Source organism: Muntiacus reevesi, chromosome 2 (assembly GCF_963930625.1).
Source record: "Muntiacus reevesi chromosome 2, mMunRee1.1, whole genome shotgun sequence".
Lineage (NCBI taxonomy): Eukaryota > Metazoa > Chordata > Mammalia > Artiodactyla > Cervidae > Muntiacus > Muntiacus reevesi.
The window spans coordinates 186,834,378-186,851,853 of record NC_089250.1 but is presented as its reverse complement, the minus strand read 5'-3'; the positions used below and the strand labels follow the sequence as shown (position 1 = coordinate 186,851,853).

The 17,476-nt window shown below is 57.8% G+C and overlaps 1 protein-coding gene across 1 annotated transcript; it reads left to right on the top strand.

Annotated features, from left to right (window-relative positions):
* The first annotated feature begins 3,559 nt into the window (after positions 1-3,559).
* On the top strand, positions 3,560-16,342 carry CARHSP1 (calcium regulated heat stable protein 1). Its single transcript, XM_065924310.1, has 4 exons — positions 3,560-3,695; positions 11,424-11,588; positions 12,252-12,374; positions 14,167-16,342. The coding sequence occupies exons 2-4, from the start codon at positions 11,431-11,433 to the stop codon at positions 14,327-14,329; spliced, it is 444 nt and encodes a 147-aa protein (XP_065780382.1). The 5' UTR covers positions 3,560-3,695; positions 11,424-11,430; the 3' UTR covers positions 14,330-16,342.
* The last annotated feature ends 1,134 nt before the right edge of the window (positions 16,343-17,476 follow it).

The window sequence follows — 17,476 nt, the reverse complement described above, 5'->3', positions numbered from 1 at the left end:
CTTCAGTCGTGTCTGACTCTTTGTGACCCCACGCTTGCCAGGCTCCTCTGTCTATGGGATTCTCCAGGCAAGAATACTGGAGTGGGTTGTCAGTCCCTCTTCCAGGGGATCTTCCCAACCCAGGGATCAAACCCACGTCTTTTATGTCTCCTGCATTGCCTGGCAGGCTGTTTACCACTGGCGCCACATGGGAAGCCCACTGTAGGTGCCTCCACTCCAAGTTTCATCGCTTCCTGGGCAGGGGGTCGAGAGGGAGGAATTCTTGTCCCCTGGGGACCACTAGAGGCCCACTCTCTGAAGAGAGGGCATCCCAGATAGGGGTAACTTCTTTCCTAACGACTACTTCCCATTCTCTGCCCTCAGAACTCTGAGACTGAACCCTGAGGTCTGCCTGGAGGAGGAGGCAGGGGGACTGTCTCCTGATCCAGAAAACTTTGAGGGTCTGGAGTTTGGGGGAGAACCCAGAAAGCTGTGTGGTGGGAGAGTATGAGGTTTTTCATGTTTTTATCTGTGTGTGTTTGCATAGGTGATGTGTGTGTGTGTGTGGCGGGTGGGATATGGGTGTGTGTGTGGTATGTGCCTTGTCTGCGTGTGCATCAATACCTCATTGTCAACTTAAAAAAAATGCAGAACGTGAGAGTTGTAAGTTAAGTTTTATTTGGGGCACAATGAGGACTGAAGCCTGGGAGAGAGCTCTGAGAAACTGCTCCAAAGAGACAGGGGGGTAACTTCAGTATATATGGGATTTTGGTGAAGAGGGAATACATGTAATCAAACACACATTTCCAAAAGGTTTCTACTGGTCTCGTGAGGCTTTTGGTAGTCAAAAGGAGCAGTCGTCACCGTAAAGGATTTCAGTGCTTCTCTAGATACAAGGAGATGCAAGAATTGGGCTCCTAAAATCAGCTCCTGAAAATATTTAACTATCTGAAGACCTGTTCTGCCAGCTTTTCCCAGAGCATAGAGCGCCTCCTTCCTGCTCTCCACCCTGAACTCCTTTTAGCGGGTGTTGAAGGTCAGCAGCTGTGACAGCATGTTATTTAACTCGTTGTAGAGGTAGATAGGTAGATCAGTTCAGTTCAGTCGCTCAGTTGTGTCCGACTCTTTGTGACCCCATGGGCTGCAGCACGCCAGGCTTCCCTATCACCAACTCCCGGAGCTTGCTCAAACTCAAGTCCATTGAGTCAGACATGAGACAGCTAGATGGCCGCTGCCAATTTGTAGTTGACAATATTCACATGGGGTGAAGGGTGAATGGTAACCATGGGTGATGGGACAGACTGGTGGTGGGCACGCACTTAGTTCAGGGTGGATGGACGGTCCCCTCGGTGAGCTGTAATGACCAGAATGAAGCAGCCTGAGAAGATGCAGGGGAAGAAAGTGTTCCCAGATCCAGATGCTGGTAGAGCTAAGTTCACCCACAATCTGGCCCCAGAGCTTGCAATCCTAGCCCAGCACAGCTGGCTGGGGTCACTTGCCCCGCTCACCAAAACATCCCGAAGATATAGTGACTCTTCAAAATGATGGAAGAATTAGAAGGAAACAGGAAATGCCCCAGAATATTTGTCTAACCTTATCAGCTGGGCAAAATCCCCAGAAGCAGCAAAAAAAAGTTTCACTGAATTGACCATGTGGAACTGGTGGGCCCTCCTGTTGCTGCAGGTGATAATGATACCTCAGTTGTCAGTAGTAACCAGTAAATGTTACTAGTGCGGATGTTGCTAGTGGGGGAGATGTGGCTGTGTAGGGGGAGGTGATTTCTGATCACCTTGACCTGCCTTCAGCAAGAATCCTAGCTAGCTAGTTTATCTAGAACCATCCTTGACCCGTGATGTTTTTTTCTCCCTAGTAATTTTCCATCCATCGTGCTTCCAACCCACTTTGGCTATAACTTTCCACTTTTCCCTGCTGCATTTGGAGTTGAGCCCAATCTGTGCCAAAACCATCCTCGCTTTTTGATGGTCCCTAACTTATCCTGATAGTCCTGAACAAAGTCTGCCTTACCGTTTTAACAAGTGTCATGAGTGATCTTTTCTTTAACAATGGTTGACTTTATAAATGCTTGAGAAAGCTCATTCTGCCTGCTGCAAAGAAAATTGGAGCGTGGGCATGGATGTTAGGGGGAAGGTAGAGCAATTGGGTGGAGGCTGCTGCTCCTGGTGAGATGGGAGAGGTTCAAGTCATGGGGGGAAGAAATAGGTACAAGTGGGCGGACATGAGACACACTTTGGAGGGAGGAGTCTCCACTCACACCTGCCTTAAGCTTTTTCCTGGCTGCCCTCAGTCCCTAATTGAGACCCTTGAATTTAGCGCATTCTGACCCCATGCTCCCTTTTCTCTCTCTCTTAGCCCCACCACACTCCTTCCCACCTCAGGGCCTTTGCACATGCTCTCATCACTCTCAGGAATGTCCTTCTGTCTGTTTAATTCCTGACCTTCCGGAAGATCAGAGTTATAATCACTGGACAATCTGGGAAGTCCTGGGGAAGTTTTAAGCTAAGTGTACATGCCTATTCATGAAGGGGCTTGAGCAGAGGACAGTACTGCATCAAATTCGGGCAAAGGTCAACAGAGGCCAAGTTTTAGCTGATAGATACCAGGAAGGTCAACATCTTCATCATACCTTTGAGGAGGTGTCTGTTTTATGGCTGAATTGTTTCTTGACTGTTTTTCCCCTTGCTCCTGCATTCCTTCACTTCCCTTAAAATCATTAATACCAAGCCCGGTTAAAGAACAAACACTGTGGCTAGGCTTCAGATCACAAAACAGTTTAGGCCAAAACTAGCTTCTCTTATGTCAAGGAAGCATGCTTGTGTTCTTCTCCAGGGAACCCCTAACCTGACTATACAAGAGAGGCAGGGAGAGTTGGTGGGTTCCAGGAAGGACCCCTGTGCCACCCCAGTCCCTAGACCCTGTTGTCCCAGACATTTAAGAGCATCCCTCCCCGCATGCCGCCCCTCAACTACCAGCCGGAGCCTCCATCCAGGGTTGAGCTTCGTTTCAGGGACTGCTCTGACTTGCTGGGTGTGAGGAGGTGGGTCACCTGTCTTGCCTCGGTTTTCCCTCCTGTAAGATGGGAGTAAGTTCATTTACCTGCAGACGCGGAGGACTCAAGGAGCAGAGACTGAAAACAAAACAAAAGGAACGAAATCAGTTCTCCCAGTTTCGCTGTTGTTCTTTCTTTCTTTGCATTTTTTTGGTTTGCTTTTTCTCCCTTCGGCCACTCTCTTCATCCCTTCTCGTCATTCTTGTATCTTTTTCTTTCTGCTAAAACGGAGGAGGTGCCCGGGGTCCATCCGGATTCTGGAGCGAAGGTCGAGTCGGGGACCAAATCCGACGCCGTCGGCGTGGGGAGGGACTCGCTCGGGCGCGACGACCAGATGCTCTCCTTTTTTCACGGGAGACTTCCGGCCGGGGGTGTGCAGCACAGACGAGGGCCCGGGCCACCCCCACCCACCCACCCCAGGCCATGCGCCCCGCGCTCCCGCCAGTCCCGCGCGCGGACACAAAGGTCCCGTAGGGACTGGTCCCGCCCGCCCCGCCCCTCCTCGAGGCCGCGGCCCCATTGGCCGAGAGCTCCAGGGGGCGGGGCCAGGGGCGGGCGCGGCAAGCCCGCCCTGCCAACCACGCCCCCTCCCCAGCTCGGTTCCCCGCAGTTGGAGCTGAGCGCCTGGTGGAGCGAAGCGGATAGTCAGGTAGGCAGCTTCTCCGGAGACCCCAGAAAGGGCGTGGTGGGGGTGCCCTCGCCCCGAGGGAGGCCCAAGAACCTCCGGCATGGGACCTCGGCCTCTTCTGCCCCCGCTGCCCCCCATTCATCCCCACTCTGGAGGGTCTTCCAGCTCCCCGGCTGGGTTTCTGGGCCCCTCGGAAATGGCCGGGCGGCAGTGGCCTGTTTGGGCAGCGCGGGTTACTCATCCCCGCCTGGAGGATGGTGGGTGTGGCAACAGCCCGAGGGATTTGGCGCGGATGTCTGGTTGCATGTCCCGCCTGGCCACCTGTTTTCTTGGTGCAGGAAAAAAACCCTCTTCTCCTCCTCCCGGGCCCCCACCCCCACCCCTCCCCTTGCTTTCGCTGGATGGAGCTGGATGGGGTGACTCGCGAGGCGCTGGGGCGAGGCGCGCGGGGCGGGGGCGCCGCTCGGGGAGGTGGAGCCAGCCCCCAGCCAGGCCTGGCCGCGCCAGCTGCGGGCTCGGCGGTGGGACCGCTGCCAGGCCTGGCGAGGAGGTTGGGGAGGGAGCGGGGACATCCTGGCGCCGTGCGATTGGCCGCCTCTAGGGAGGAGGAGCTGCCGGGCGCTCACCCGGGGTGTTTGCGTCTGGATGGGGGGGCCCCCGGAGGCCTTGCAGAGAAACTTCACCCGCGCCCACGGGCTCCCTCCCTGCCGGCCTCATTGGCAGCCCAAGTTTTCAGGCCGGAAATGCAACGGTTTTTTGTTTTGATTTCTAAAAAGGAAGCCCCCAACAGCTTATCTGGGGTTGGAGTGGATGTATGTATTGGGAGTGGTGTGGGGGGCCGGATTTCAGCCCCCTCCAGGCACGATCTCCTTTCCCACAGGCGGGAGGGTCTCACTGCAACATAGAAGACTTCTCTGAGCCTCCGTTTCCTCATCCGTAGACTGGGGATGTAAGTTTCCCTACCATAACGGGGTGTGTGAGAATAAAAGGAGATAGCTGACCCAGGACTGGGGTGCGGGAGCTTTAGCTACTGTTACATTTTTTACTTACTTTTTTAAAATATATATGTATTTCTTGGTCTCTTCATTCCCAGTCTTGCCCCTCCAATATTCTTCTCTACCCTGAACGCAGGGGGAACTTGTAAAAACAGATTCAAATCAACCCCGGGCTTAAAATCGCCTGTTGATGTCCTCGATGTCGTTTCAGTCCTAAACTCTTCACCAGAGTTTTCTGTTATCTCCCTCCCCCAGACAGACCGTCCCAGCCCCTTTCTGGCACCCGCCCTCCCTCCCTGTCCCTGCAGACCCCTCTGCCAGGAATGACTTCCTCACGGCCCCTGTAGGGCTTGAAGCAGGCGCCCCTTCCTCGGGGCCAGGGTCCTTCTCCAAATCCCCTCTATGTTTGCCTCTCCCGGGCGGCCTTGATGGCCGCGGGTTCTCAATACTGCGGTCTTTATCACCCTCCCCGGAGCCCCAACAGAGCAGAAACAGGGCCTGTAGCATCGCGAAGCCCGGCCCCGAGTAGATGCTCGGGAAGAGCTGAGCCAGGCCCATCGCCGGGCTCTGAGGCCTGGGCGGGAAAGAGGGAGGCCCCCTCGGGAGAGGAACGGTCTTTGTCTCACCGAGTGGCAAAGTCAGGGCATTCAGGGCATTCGGTTTGTGTCCCATCAGCAGAGACGGACGTGGGAGGGATTATTCTAGACGGCCGGAGCCTGGCAGTGCTACCATTAGCGGCTCGACTATTGTTGCCTGAAGCCGTTGTATCTGGCACCCTCCTGTACAACACCCTCCGTCCGCCGGGCTGGGAGGCTACACCAGGACCGTCCCCTTTGACAGATGGAGAGACTGAGGCAGGGAACGGGGAGGTCGCTTGTCGGGGAGGTCACAGAGGGAGCGGAGAGCACAATTAGACCTGAGACTCAGGTCTGATCGAAACCCTGGATGGAGGCGAAGATGGAATACAGGAAGGCTGGAAGTGGGGGCGATGGGATGGGGTTGCAGAATCGGCCTCGAGTTACCCACAGGGGCTTGGGCGCTTCCCAGGCCCGGAGCCGGGCGGGCCGGGCCGGGCCGGGCCGGGCACGCTAACGGCAGGGCTGTGACGGAGGGCGCCTCGGCTTCCCGGTCGCTGGTCCTAGGGTTTCCGGCCTCTTCCCAGCACTCCGGGGCGGCTGAGCAGTTCCCGGCTGGGCTAGTCCCCCAGCCCCACCCCGGGCATGGGCATCTCAGATGCACTTCGGTGTCTTGTTCGTATTTCTCTCTGCTGCGGGCGCCGCCAGCTCCAGCCAGGCCGCCTCTCCCTCGCGCCCCCTCCCCTGATTCCGCCCCCGCAAATCCCCTCGACGCCCCCTCCTCATCTCGACCCCTCCCACCTCCCGTTGCCAGGCTCCGCTCCCCCATCCCAACTCCCCTCCTCTCTCCCTGGCACTGCCCCTCTCCCTGGCCCCGCCCTTCCTGGCCCCAGTCCCGCCCACCTCCCTGGCACCGCCCCTCCTTGGCCCGAGCCCCGCCCCCTCCGTGACCACGCCCTTCCTGCCCCGAGCCCGGCCCCGCCCATTGGCCCCTCCCCTCCCCTTTTCTCTTCCCCCCCTCCTTCCGACCCCTCTCTCCCCCATCTGAGCCCCGCTCTCCCCGGGCGCAGCGGAGGGGAATGCGGCCCAAGCCCGCCTCGGGGCTCTTTTCTTGAACCTCTTCCTACTTCCTGGGACCCCGCTGTCCTACTGACCCGTTCGGCCCAAGTGCCCCCAATCTGCGGGGTTGGGGCTCTGGGGCTGGAGGTGGAGAGGGGAAGGGCGGCGTCTCTGCCTCAGTTTACCGGTGAGGCACCTGGTGGACTAGGGTGACTTTGTGACTCATTTGGTGCCCCATTATGCTGGCTGAGAGGTGGGCCGGGCCAGTAACCCTATAACCACTACTACTCGGTATCAGTCTTGCCTTGCCGGGGGGAGCTCCTTAGAAATGCAGAATGTGGGACCCCATACCTGTCTTAGGAAAGTGTTCTGTCCTGTTCCCATCGTGTGGCCTGGAACTCATTCTCACCTGCCAGCAGGGGCCTGGTCCCCTGGCTAGGAGGTATCTGAACATGGTGCCCTGCCCTGGCCTCCCCCATCCAGAAATCCAGGGAAGGCTCCACACCCCATTTTTCAGAGTAGGCTTGATGAGATCTGGCTTTGCCGCCAGGCTGAGAAAGAAGCTCAGTTCTTTCTCCCACCGCTATCTTCCTGCCCTCAAGGGCCTGAAAGCTACCAAGAATGGAGGAGCCTTGTGAAATGAACTGCAAACATCTCACTAAAGTGTAAATGACCGAAAGCACTGCCAAGGATCCCTTCCTGGAGTCAGCAACTGGTTATGTGGCTTCAGACAGACTTGTCCTTACTTATTTATTTTATTTTGGCTGTGCTGTGTCTTGCTGCGCAGGCTTTTCTCTCATTGAGGTGAGAGGGGGCTACTCTGGTTGTGGCGCAAGGAATTCTCATTGTCGCTTAGCTTCTCTTGTTGTGGAGCACAGGCTTTAGGGGACTGCAGCTTCAGCGGCTGTGGCTCCGGGCTTTAGAGCACAGGCTCAATATAGTTTTGGTGCACGGGCTTAGTTGCTCCTCTGGACCGGGGATTGAACCTGTGTCGCCTGCATTGGCAGGCAGACTCTTATCCACTGGGCCACCAGGGACGCTTCAGACTTGCCCTCGATGTGACTGGTGGGGCTTGAGGGCAGGAAGGCAGGGGCTCTGCAGGACTGGGTGGGTCTCCAGTCCCTGTATTTGTGGGTTGGTGGAAGAGGGGCTGGGAAGACCAGAGCCTGGTGCCCAGCTGGGCTCTGTGAACCTTCCTGGACGACCCACAGGGCCTGTGGGAAATTCCCAGGCTATTTTGGGCTGAGGCCCCCTTCTTGCCCTTTCCCAGGGTAAAGGCCTTGCTGGTGCCGGGGGCAGGGTGGCTTCCTCCACCCCTCCCTGCCCAGTCCATTGGTGCTCATATGTATGCAAGCGCTTGTGTGCCTGGCTTCACTCTCATGCATGTGCACACATACACACCACATTCACAGCCACACACATATACACATGTGCATGCACTCATGCAGACATGCTCAGCAGCTGTGACAGGCCTTGGGCATGACACCTGGTCTGAATTTGTTGCAGGCCTGAGGCCTATCTCTGGTCTGGCCTAGAGCCTCAGCCTGAGGCGACCCTCTGCAGACTGTGGGCAGCTGTAGGGAGTGGATGAAGCTGTAGGGAGGTGAGAGGCCCCGGAGCAGGGGCTAGTAGGGTGGGCCCTGCCTCCTCCAGGGCCAGCTTCCCCCTGGCGTTGCTGCACACTCAACACCCCCATCTGTGTTTGTGGGGGGGTTGGGGGCAGCAGCTGACCCCAGAGCCGGCTCCTAGGTGACTGGCTCCTCCCTCCGCCAGCTGGTTTCCTTATCGCTGGACTTTAACCCATGCCTCCCCACACAGAAGCCCTTCATGGCTGGCTCCCGTCCAGGTCTACCCCTGCCTCAGCTGTGCTCTGCATGGATGGCCCTCTGGAGGCGGGCAGGGTGGTGGTTGAAGCCCCTGCGTCTCCCAGGCCGGCAGCTCCCTTTCCCAACTCCCTCCTGGAGGCTCTGTGGCCCTCCATGCCTCAGTTTCTCCCACTGCCAAGTGCGCATGCGCGCAGCCCCACCACGTGAACGCCAGTGCGGGCTGCCGGTCCTGAGGCTGGTCAGGGGGACCCTGCTCTGTCCCAGCCCCAGTGCTGGGGCCCAGGACTTGGAGGGACCCCGTGTTGCCCTCAGGTTGCACTGTCCCTAAGCCGGGGGCTTCTGTTGGCATCTCTGCGGGACTGGGTGTCCTGGGAGAGTCAAAGGGGCTGGGGAGGAGAGAGAAGGGAACCCCAGTTGAGACCTGCTTTAGGGGGAGGTGGGCATGGCAGGGGCCGGGGGGACAGTCAGACGGATGGACATGAGCAAGAAGAGTGGAGACCTGTGGGGATGATGATAATGCCCTAGTTCGTGAGCCGGCCTGCCCTTCCACCCACCTATCTCCTGCCTCTCACCCCTCCTTCCCCAGTGACCCCCCAACCCCCAGTCTCCTTGCTGGCCTTTAGTCACACCTGCCTCTGCCACCCTCAGGGCCTTTGCACAGGTTGTTTATCACACTGGAAGAGCCGCCCTCTGTTTTACAAATGGCCCACTCTTGTTTGTTTGTTTGTTTATGAGTTTTGTAGTGTGTGGGCTTCTTGTTGCAGAGCCTGGACTCAGTAGCTGTGGCTCATGGGCTTAGTTGCCCCACAGCATGTGGAGGGATCAAACCGGTGTCCCCTGCTCTGGCAGGTGGATTCTTAACCACTGGACCACCAGGGAAGTCCTGCTGTCTTGTGTCTCTACTGGCATAAACAGGTCCTGCCATCAGGCGCGTGTTTGTTGAATGACTTTATGATGACGGTTATAACAATTGTAGCTGATCCTTAAATGCTCACTTGTTCTGGGTGGAGGGTGTGCAGAATGCTTAAAACATGTATTATGTCATTTCAACTTACTGATGCTGGTGTGAAGTCAGGACTTTTAAAAAAAATCTCCAGGTTCCAGATACAGAAACCAAGGTCCAGAGAGGTCAAGTAACTTGCCCAAGATCACACAGCTGGAAGGGTGGGATTTAAAGTCAGAGGTGCCTGACAGCAGTGGAAAGAGGGAGATTTTGGGTAGGGGCGGGGAGGGCTGTTCCCCGCCTCACTCTGGTGTCCTCAGGCCCCCGTGGTTCCCACCTGCTGTCCTGGGTGTGGGGCCCTCCCTTTTTCTGGACTGGCCCCCCTTCCCAGAACCCCAGGCGTTGGAACATTCTAGGACTCTATGACCTGTGCTGGTGGGTCATGCCGGAGCCTTGACCCCAAGCCGCCGGGGCCTGTCTGAGGTGGGGGCTCCCGGGACTCGCGGTCCTCCCTGGCCGCGGCCGCAGCTGAGAGAAGGGTCAGGAGGTACTATGTCACTTCCTCCAGGGAGCCAGCTGGCTGCTTCCCCTCCCAGCCAGACGGAGCTGAGTCCTGAAAGGGGAGTGTGTAGGGGGCTGCGGGGCCACATGGAGGGAGCCGGTTGGTCCTCTTGGGGGGCAGAGGTGGGCCTGTCCCCCGAGGAATCAGGCCTGGCTCTCAGGCGGTTTGGGTTGGGGGCAGAGGGGTGCCGCTGGGCGATGCAGGTTGAAAGCTGGTGCCCTGGGCCACATAAATGCCTGCAGATCAGGAAAGCCAGGGCGGTGGCGGGGGTTGGGGGTAGTGATGGGGAGGTGGACTGGAGGCTCTGGTTGCCGGAGCTGCTAGTTTTCTCAAACCTACCTGGAAACCTTGCTTGTGGGGGCAAAGCTCTGGGATGTTTAAAAGATAGCTCGTGTTTTAAATGTGAAAACCTCGTGTGAATCTCGCAGAACTCAGTGGAGGTGCTCCTGCCCTACCACGCCCTGTGAATGGGCGGGGGGTGACATCCTGGGAATGAAGGGGGGCTGACATCTGAGTCAGGCTCCTCTCCTTCCTGGGGCTGGGGGGCCCGCACCTGCCCCACCTGAACCCCCAACACCAACCCTGAGCAGGTGCTGCGTGACGCCCACCCAGCTGCACCAAAGTGCAGCTGATCCCAGACAGCGGAAAGGACTCAGCCAAGGTCCTTTGGCTCCTGGTCTTTGGCTCTTTCTTCATGGCCTTGAGCCAAGGCCACCAGCGAGTTGGGTACAGCGGCCACATACTGCTCTAGAGTCCTCTCTCTCCAGCTGGGTCTGGCCCTGGCCTCTGATGTGTGTTAGGGGTCACAGAGGGAATTCCATTTCTCAGCAGCGATCAGAGACTTGGGCTGGGTGGAAATGAACTTCAAGGCCTGGATCTGAGTCAGGGGCCTGGTGGCCGGAGATGCTGCCTTTGAAGTGCTCCTGCCCACTCCCCCTGCGCCCCGGGTTTCCTCCTGGATGCAGACTTGACTTGGGGTCTGAGCCCTTTTTGATTTGTGTCCCGGAGTTTCCTGAAGGAGCACCGAGTGTGGGTCCCTTTTTTGCTTCCCTTTCCCCATAGTGCCCGGCACTTAACAGGTGTCGGGAAAGGTTTGATGAATGGCTGGAGTCCTCATCCAGGCAGTTGGCATTGAAGCATTCCTGCCTGTCCTGTCTGCCTCCTTCCCTCTCTCCTTCCTTTTTCTCTCTCTCCCTCCCTCCCTTTCACAAGAATTTACCAAGTGCCTGAGTGTGCCAGGGCTTCCTGGCTGGCGCTAGTGATAAAGAACCCGCCTGCTGATACAGGAGATGTAAGAGCCTTGGGTTCATTTCCTGGGTCGGGAAGATCCCCTGGAGAAGGGAATAGCTCCCCACTCCAGTATTCTTGCTGGGGAATCCCATGGACAGAGGAGCCTGGTGGGCTACAGTCCATAGGGTTGCAAAAAGTCGGACACGACTGAAGCAGCTTAGTTCGCATGCACGCCGAGTGTGCCAAAGCCTTGTGCTGTGGGTCCTGGGGACAAAGAGGGGGCCAGTGGTGTCCTCGCGGCGTTTCTGTGCGGAGCTGTCAACAGAAGGAGGTGCATGGCTGCAACAGGAGCGCAGACCAGGCACCTGCCCCAACTGGGACGAGCGGGCGTGTTTCTGGAGCAGGTGACGTCCTCGCTGAGTGAGCCTGGAGACTGCATTCCACAGCCAGAGGAGTATTCGAGTCTCAGATGGCAGACTGTCCGGCGTGAGCATGGGGAGGCATCTGGAGAGCCCCCCTAGGAGGCGTGAGTCCCTGAGAGGCCCCCGTCTCTCTCCAGGTCAGCCATGTCATCTGAGCCTCCTCCTCCATCCCAGCCCCCCACCCATCAGTCCTCGGCTGGGCTGCTGGACACCCAACAGGCCCGGGATCGCTCACCATCCCCACTACGGGGCAACGTGGTGCCGAGCCCGCTGCCCACTCGCCGCACCAGGACCTTCTCAGCGTGAGTCTCGGGCTTCTCCAGACAGGTCGCCTCTGAGTCCCTGTCTATGACATGGGAAACTTGGGGATTGGGAAAGGGCTGATGGTGGGAAGCTGGGCAGGCACCTCATAAACCCTGCACCGCGCCACCCCCAGGCCCCTCTTGAGCCTGTTGTGAGCTGCGGGTGAGGGATGAGGGCGGCCAGGGATGGAAAATCGCTGGGGTCTTAGATCATTGGGCTTTAACCACACACAAGCCCCTTTTCCCCGGGAGCCCTTGACCTCATCAGCTGCAAAACGGGGACAGTAGCAGGGTGGCCACTGTACTGCAGGGGACTCACACGGTGCCTGGCAGGTGTAGAGCTCAGGCCAACATGTGGAGGCTGCTGCTAAGTTAGCCTTCAGAGGGAAGGATGCTCAGGGGGATTTTACTCACACGGGGAAACTGAGGCCTGAAAAATTTTGCCAGCGTCATGCAGAGAGTCACTGTCACCAGGTTCTCGGCGAATGGCTCCCAGAGTTGTGCAGTGCGCAACCTGCACAACTGTACATGGTGGCCCTGCCCAGAATGCCCTGAGGCACAGCTGTGGGTGGGAACTGGGAAGAGCTGGGTGTGCCCCTGAGAGCAGGGCGCTGTCCTAGAGGGCTGGTGGGGGCCCCTCATGCTCTCCCTGCCTTCTATCAGGACGGTGCGGGCTTCCCAGGGCCCAGTCTACAAAGGAGTCTGCAAATGCTTCTGTCGGTCCAAGGGCCACGGCTTCATCACCCCGGCTGATGGCGGCCCTGACATCTTCCTGCATATCTCCGAGTGAGTCAGCGGCTGATCGGGGTGCTCTGGGGCTGGGGTGGGCGCTGTGGCCTGGAGGAGGCAGGGGGAGTGTGTGACTCTGCTGGGTGGGTGCCAAGTGTGATGAGGTTGTGTGGGCCAGGCTTGCGTGACAGTGTTCAGGGCTGGGGGTGTGAGCCTGTATGTGGTGGTGGCAGTGTGTGAGACACTGCAGGCGACTGTGTGTGTGGGGGGGTGCGCACACGTGTGTGTCTCTTTGCATATGTCTGTGTGCATGTGTCTCTGTGTGTGTGTCTCTCTGTTTCTCTGTGTGTGTGCGTCTCTGTATGTATGTGCATGTGAGTTGAGAACCTTCTTTGGGCTTCCCTGGTGGCTCAGCTGGTAAAGAATCTGCCTGCAATGCGGGAGACCTGGGTTTGATCCCTGGGTTGGGAAGATCCCCTGGAGAAGGGAAAGGCTACCCACTCCAGTATTCTGGCCTGGAGAGTTCCACGGACTGTATAGTCCATGGGGTTGCAAAGAGTCGGACATGACTGAGCGACTTTCACTTTCACTTGGGGGTGGGTCTGAGTGCCTGTGTGTGTCTGGTGGGCAGGCACGGGTGTCCCTGTGAGTCCTGTGAGCCTGTGTTTGGCCTGGGGGTGGGTGCCTGCACTCCCCCGGGGGCCCTGCCCTGGTGAGCATGGGGGCTGACTGAACTCTGCTCCCGGAAGGAAGTGTGGGGCTGGACCCTCTCTCCTGCCACTTGCTCACTGATGTCCTTCCTTCCTGAGTGTCTGGAAACCCTGGCGGGGAGAGGAGGGAGGGGGCGCCCGGGGTGGGGCCCACACATCCTCGGCCTTCGGTCTGGAGGGCGCCCTGCAGGCTGGGCACCACCTCTTTGAAGCAGCTTGCAGATTTGTGGGGACCTGATCGGCCCCCCTACCCCATCCCCATCTTTGACCTCAGCAACCCCCAGTCTTTTTGTTGGTGGCAGGTAAGGTACCCCACACAGCAGGCCTGACAATATGTAGAAACCATGTTTTGAAATTAGGCTCCTTTTGCAAATGTCTGTTGAGATGGGAGAGTTATGTTTTCTTATTCTCCTCCAACGTCCCTACACGCCTGGTCTTCACAGACCCGCTGTACAGTGTAGACATGAGGACGGTGCTAAAGCAACGCCTCACCTTTACTCCTGAGCTTCCTGGTGGCCACAGCAAAGAGGGCAGCGCGATTTACAATGTGATTCTTCAGTCAAGGCCATATAGTCCCAGGGGAGAGCTGGCCGGACTTGGCCTGAAGGATCCGAAGGGGATATTTCCCCTGGGGTGGGGGTGTTGGGTAAAGCCAAGGCGGCATCAAGATGGGAACCTCCTCATTCCGGGTGAGGTGGTGACTCATGTCCTGTAGAAAGAGAGGGAAAAGGACTTTCTGGAAAGCTCCGTGGGATTCTAAGGAGCTGAACAACCGAAACCAGAAATCAGGTGCAGCCCGGTTTCCAGGACTCCTGGACCGGGCGGGGGGTTGGGCTGCTGCTCAGGAAACCCCCGCGGGGTCATCCTCCAACTCTGATTCTCAGGCTGAAGACTTTCTCTCCTGGCTCTTCCATCCATAAGCCCCAAGGTGCCCACGTGTAACTGCCCTGAGAGTATCCCTGGGGGCGGGGCTCCCGGGAAAGGAGCTGATTGGCTCAGGGGACCCTCAGTCACGACCGAGGGCTTCGGTGTCTCCGCCTGGTGGGAAGCGGGGCGGAGGGAGGGGGTCACCTCCTGCCCCAGGGCCGGCGTCTGGCTTCTCCCAGCGTCAGACCTGAATGTCTCTCCTCGCCCCGCAGCGTGGAGGGGGAGTACGTCCCCATGGAAGGCGACGAGGTCACCTATAAGATGTGCTCCATCCCGCCCAAGAACGAGAAGCTGCAGGCCGTGGAGGTGGTCATCACCCACCTGGCGCCGGGCACCAAACACGAGACCTGGTCCGGCCACGTCGTCAGCTCCTAGGAGCGACCGGAGGCACCCTGGCCCCCCGGCGCTCTGGGGAGACCCCCAGGGCAGGAGGAGGCAGGACCAGACGGGAGAGGACAACTGTACCGCTTGAGATGGGGCATCCGAAAGGGGGGGAGCGTGGTCCCTGTTAAGAGTCTCCTGGAGGAAGGGGTTGGAGATGGGGGCAGGCACGGGGGTGCCCTCGGCCACCAGCACAGCCTCCGACCACCGCAACCAACATCTCACCATCTGAAAAACATTAAAAGCATTGAAAAAGGAGAGGCGCTCCCTGGTGGCTGAGTGGAGAGTCTGAGCGCCACCCAGGGGCTGGGTCGGGCGGCTTCCCTGGCCCGCAGTCCCTCCCACAACCCCACCCCCGCCCCCGCCCCGGAATTGAAGGCTGAGAATCCCCAGATTGGTCCTCTGGGTAGCGACATGGACCCTGCGTGATTTCCCAGGAGGAATTCCCACCCAAGCGCGCGCACCACCCCCGCCCCCATTCGTGAGTCTCTCCTTGGCCCCGGGCAGAGCAGACTTTTCCGGTTCTCAGCTGGTTGTTCCAAGGGGCTAGGGGCGGGGAGGGCGGGGGTCTTGCTGCCTCTGCAGCAGGAGGTGAAACAGCTGGGCGTCTGGCAAGCCTGAGTCCTCCATGTGGCAGCTGTGTGCTCAGAGGCGAGTCCCTTCTCTTTGAAGCCTGGTCCTGTCTGTCTTTGTTTGAGGATTCTGGCTCAGCCATCCATCCGGGAGGTGGTGGGGAGGGGTGGGGAGTGTGGAGAGGGGGAAGGTCTTCGTTTCCAAACGGACCTGTCTCGGGATCCATCTAGAAAAGAGCAGGTGGTTTGCTTCCTGGGAGTCTGGCAAAGTCACAAGTTGAAGGAGAAATATGCTTTTGGTGGAGTTTTCTGGAAAACTGGTGTGAACCGCTTAGGATTGTTCTTTTTTTTAAGAACTTAAGCTCTCACCGGAGCCAGTTATGTTTGCACTTTGCTGTTGACATTGCAGACCTTTGTGGATATTTCCAGTAAACAGATCCTTAAGGCTTTCCTTTGGTGTGGCTTGGTTCGGCTTTAGTTGTGATTTAAAAATAGAAATAGCTGGTAAATATGGGGAAAACATATTTCACAGGTCTTGAGATATGTGGCCACACCCATGAAATTTGTAGTCAAGGGTCTATTTGGCAACGCAGGGAGGTGAGCCCTTGAAAGATGGTGGGGCCTCATACAGTGTCTTAAAATCTGAATTTCTGCAAGGGGGTCAGAGGCCAGAGCTATTTTGCTGAGGACCAATGGGGTTGTGTGTGTTTTTTTCCAGGTACAACTAATCTACAACACAATGTTAGTTCCCTGTGCACAACACAGCGATTTGGTATTTCCATACATCATGAAATGGCCACTGGAGTTGTTTTTAAGTAGGCTAATAAGTATTGGTTACAAGTGTGCGGTGAAACGTCACAGTTAAGGAAGTTGATCTTTTTTCCCAGCCTGTTGTGCCCTGTTGAAGGGCCCTGCCCACTCTGCCTTCTGCTGGTCTGCAGTGGCCGTCCCCCCTGCAGCCTTGGACAGTCCCCAGGTGGCCCCTGGAGACCCCTGTCTGTTGGGTATGGACCACACTTTGAGTGAAGTCACGGCCCCCCAAGACCCATCCTTGAGGTTGAGAGTCTGCATCTTTGCCACCCGCTTCCCCAGGTGACCCCACTGCCTTGTCCTCACCCTGGTACATGGTTGGGGCTCCACGTGACCCCACCAACCTACTAGTGGGCTGGAAGTCAGATCTGCTCCTCCAGGTGACCTGTGGGTCCTCTCGCTGGGGGAGACTCCTTTGTAAATGCTCCATTCTTCCTGGGTGATTACATATTTGTGTCGTGAGGGCTGGAAGGGACCTCTCCCCACTCAAAGCACAATCTTTGAGTTATCCAAGAGTCTTTGGGAGGATGGATGGTGTTGGCGACTGAGCTGGGAACGGAACCGGACTCCTGACTCCAGGTCTTCCCTCTCACCAGCACCTTTCTCAATAAACTGTTTTGCCGGAGGAGAGTGGCGTTCTGAGTTAAGGTGGAATCTGGCTACAGGGAGTTCTTCCTTGAAGCCAGCAGGTGGGGGGGGCGGATGGGGGGGCACGTCTCCCCAAAGGAGGCTGATACAGTCATTCAGTCTTTTTCTGGGGGATGAGTAAGAAAATGGGATCATCCATGCCCTGTTCCTTAATTAGCACCCTCACGTGTAGGTGAGCTGAGCAAAGGGATGCAGCTTCGTGACGACAGAAAATGCCGCTTGGTTGGCCTGCAATGAAGTACCCTGTTGATGCATTTCGCTGTTGATGCAGACAGGGGAGGCGGCCCAGGTTTGGGGTTCCAAGGGCATGGGGGGATTGTGGGGGGGGGATGCAGGGGGCAGGAGAGGCTAGGGAGGTGGGTGATGACTTTGGGGTGGTGTGCAGGTGAACATCTTTAACATAAGAGCATACTGATGGTCAGAGCACATTAGGAAAAATTACCACCAGCCCATCGAACCCATTCAGGGGGAGGCTGGAGCCAGCATTTAGCATGAGGGAGGGTTCGGTGGAAGTCAGGGCGCAGGGGGCAGGAGGAGCTGCAGAAAGGGGTGTTGGCGTCTGCGGAGGGCAGGGCGGGCAGATGTGGAGGCTGAGGGGGCCTCATAAGGCCTGGGGAGGAAAGAAGCCCTGGGAGAGGAAGTGATTCTGGGCCACCGAGGCCGCCTCGCCTCACCCAGTCGCACCCAGAATCCAGACGTCTGCCCGACTGGTTCTTCGGCTGGGCCTCCAGTCACTCCTTGCCCGGGAGCTGGACAGACCTGCCAGAGTCATGCAGATCCCTCCCTAGGGGTCAAGTTCAAGCTCCTCACCGAGGTTCATAAGGGCCTTCCTGGCCGCCAGTAGCTGCTGGCATGGTCTCCCCCTGAGGTCTCCTATGCCCTTGAGCCCAGGTCAGCTTCCAGAGTGCTGGGGCAGGGGGCGGCGGGGGGTGCTGGGAAAGGAGGCGGTGGGGGGGGGGTGCTGGGGAAGGGGAAGAGGGAGGTGGGAAGCTTTCTTAACAGCCCCAGGCTGACCTGGGGTGACCTCCCTGCTTCCCTCTTGCTCAACACTGAGCTACTGTATTTACATTTCTTTTGACAGTGTCTACCGTCCTGGAACCTCGAAGGCAGG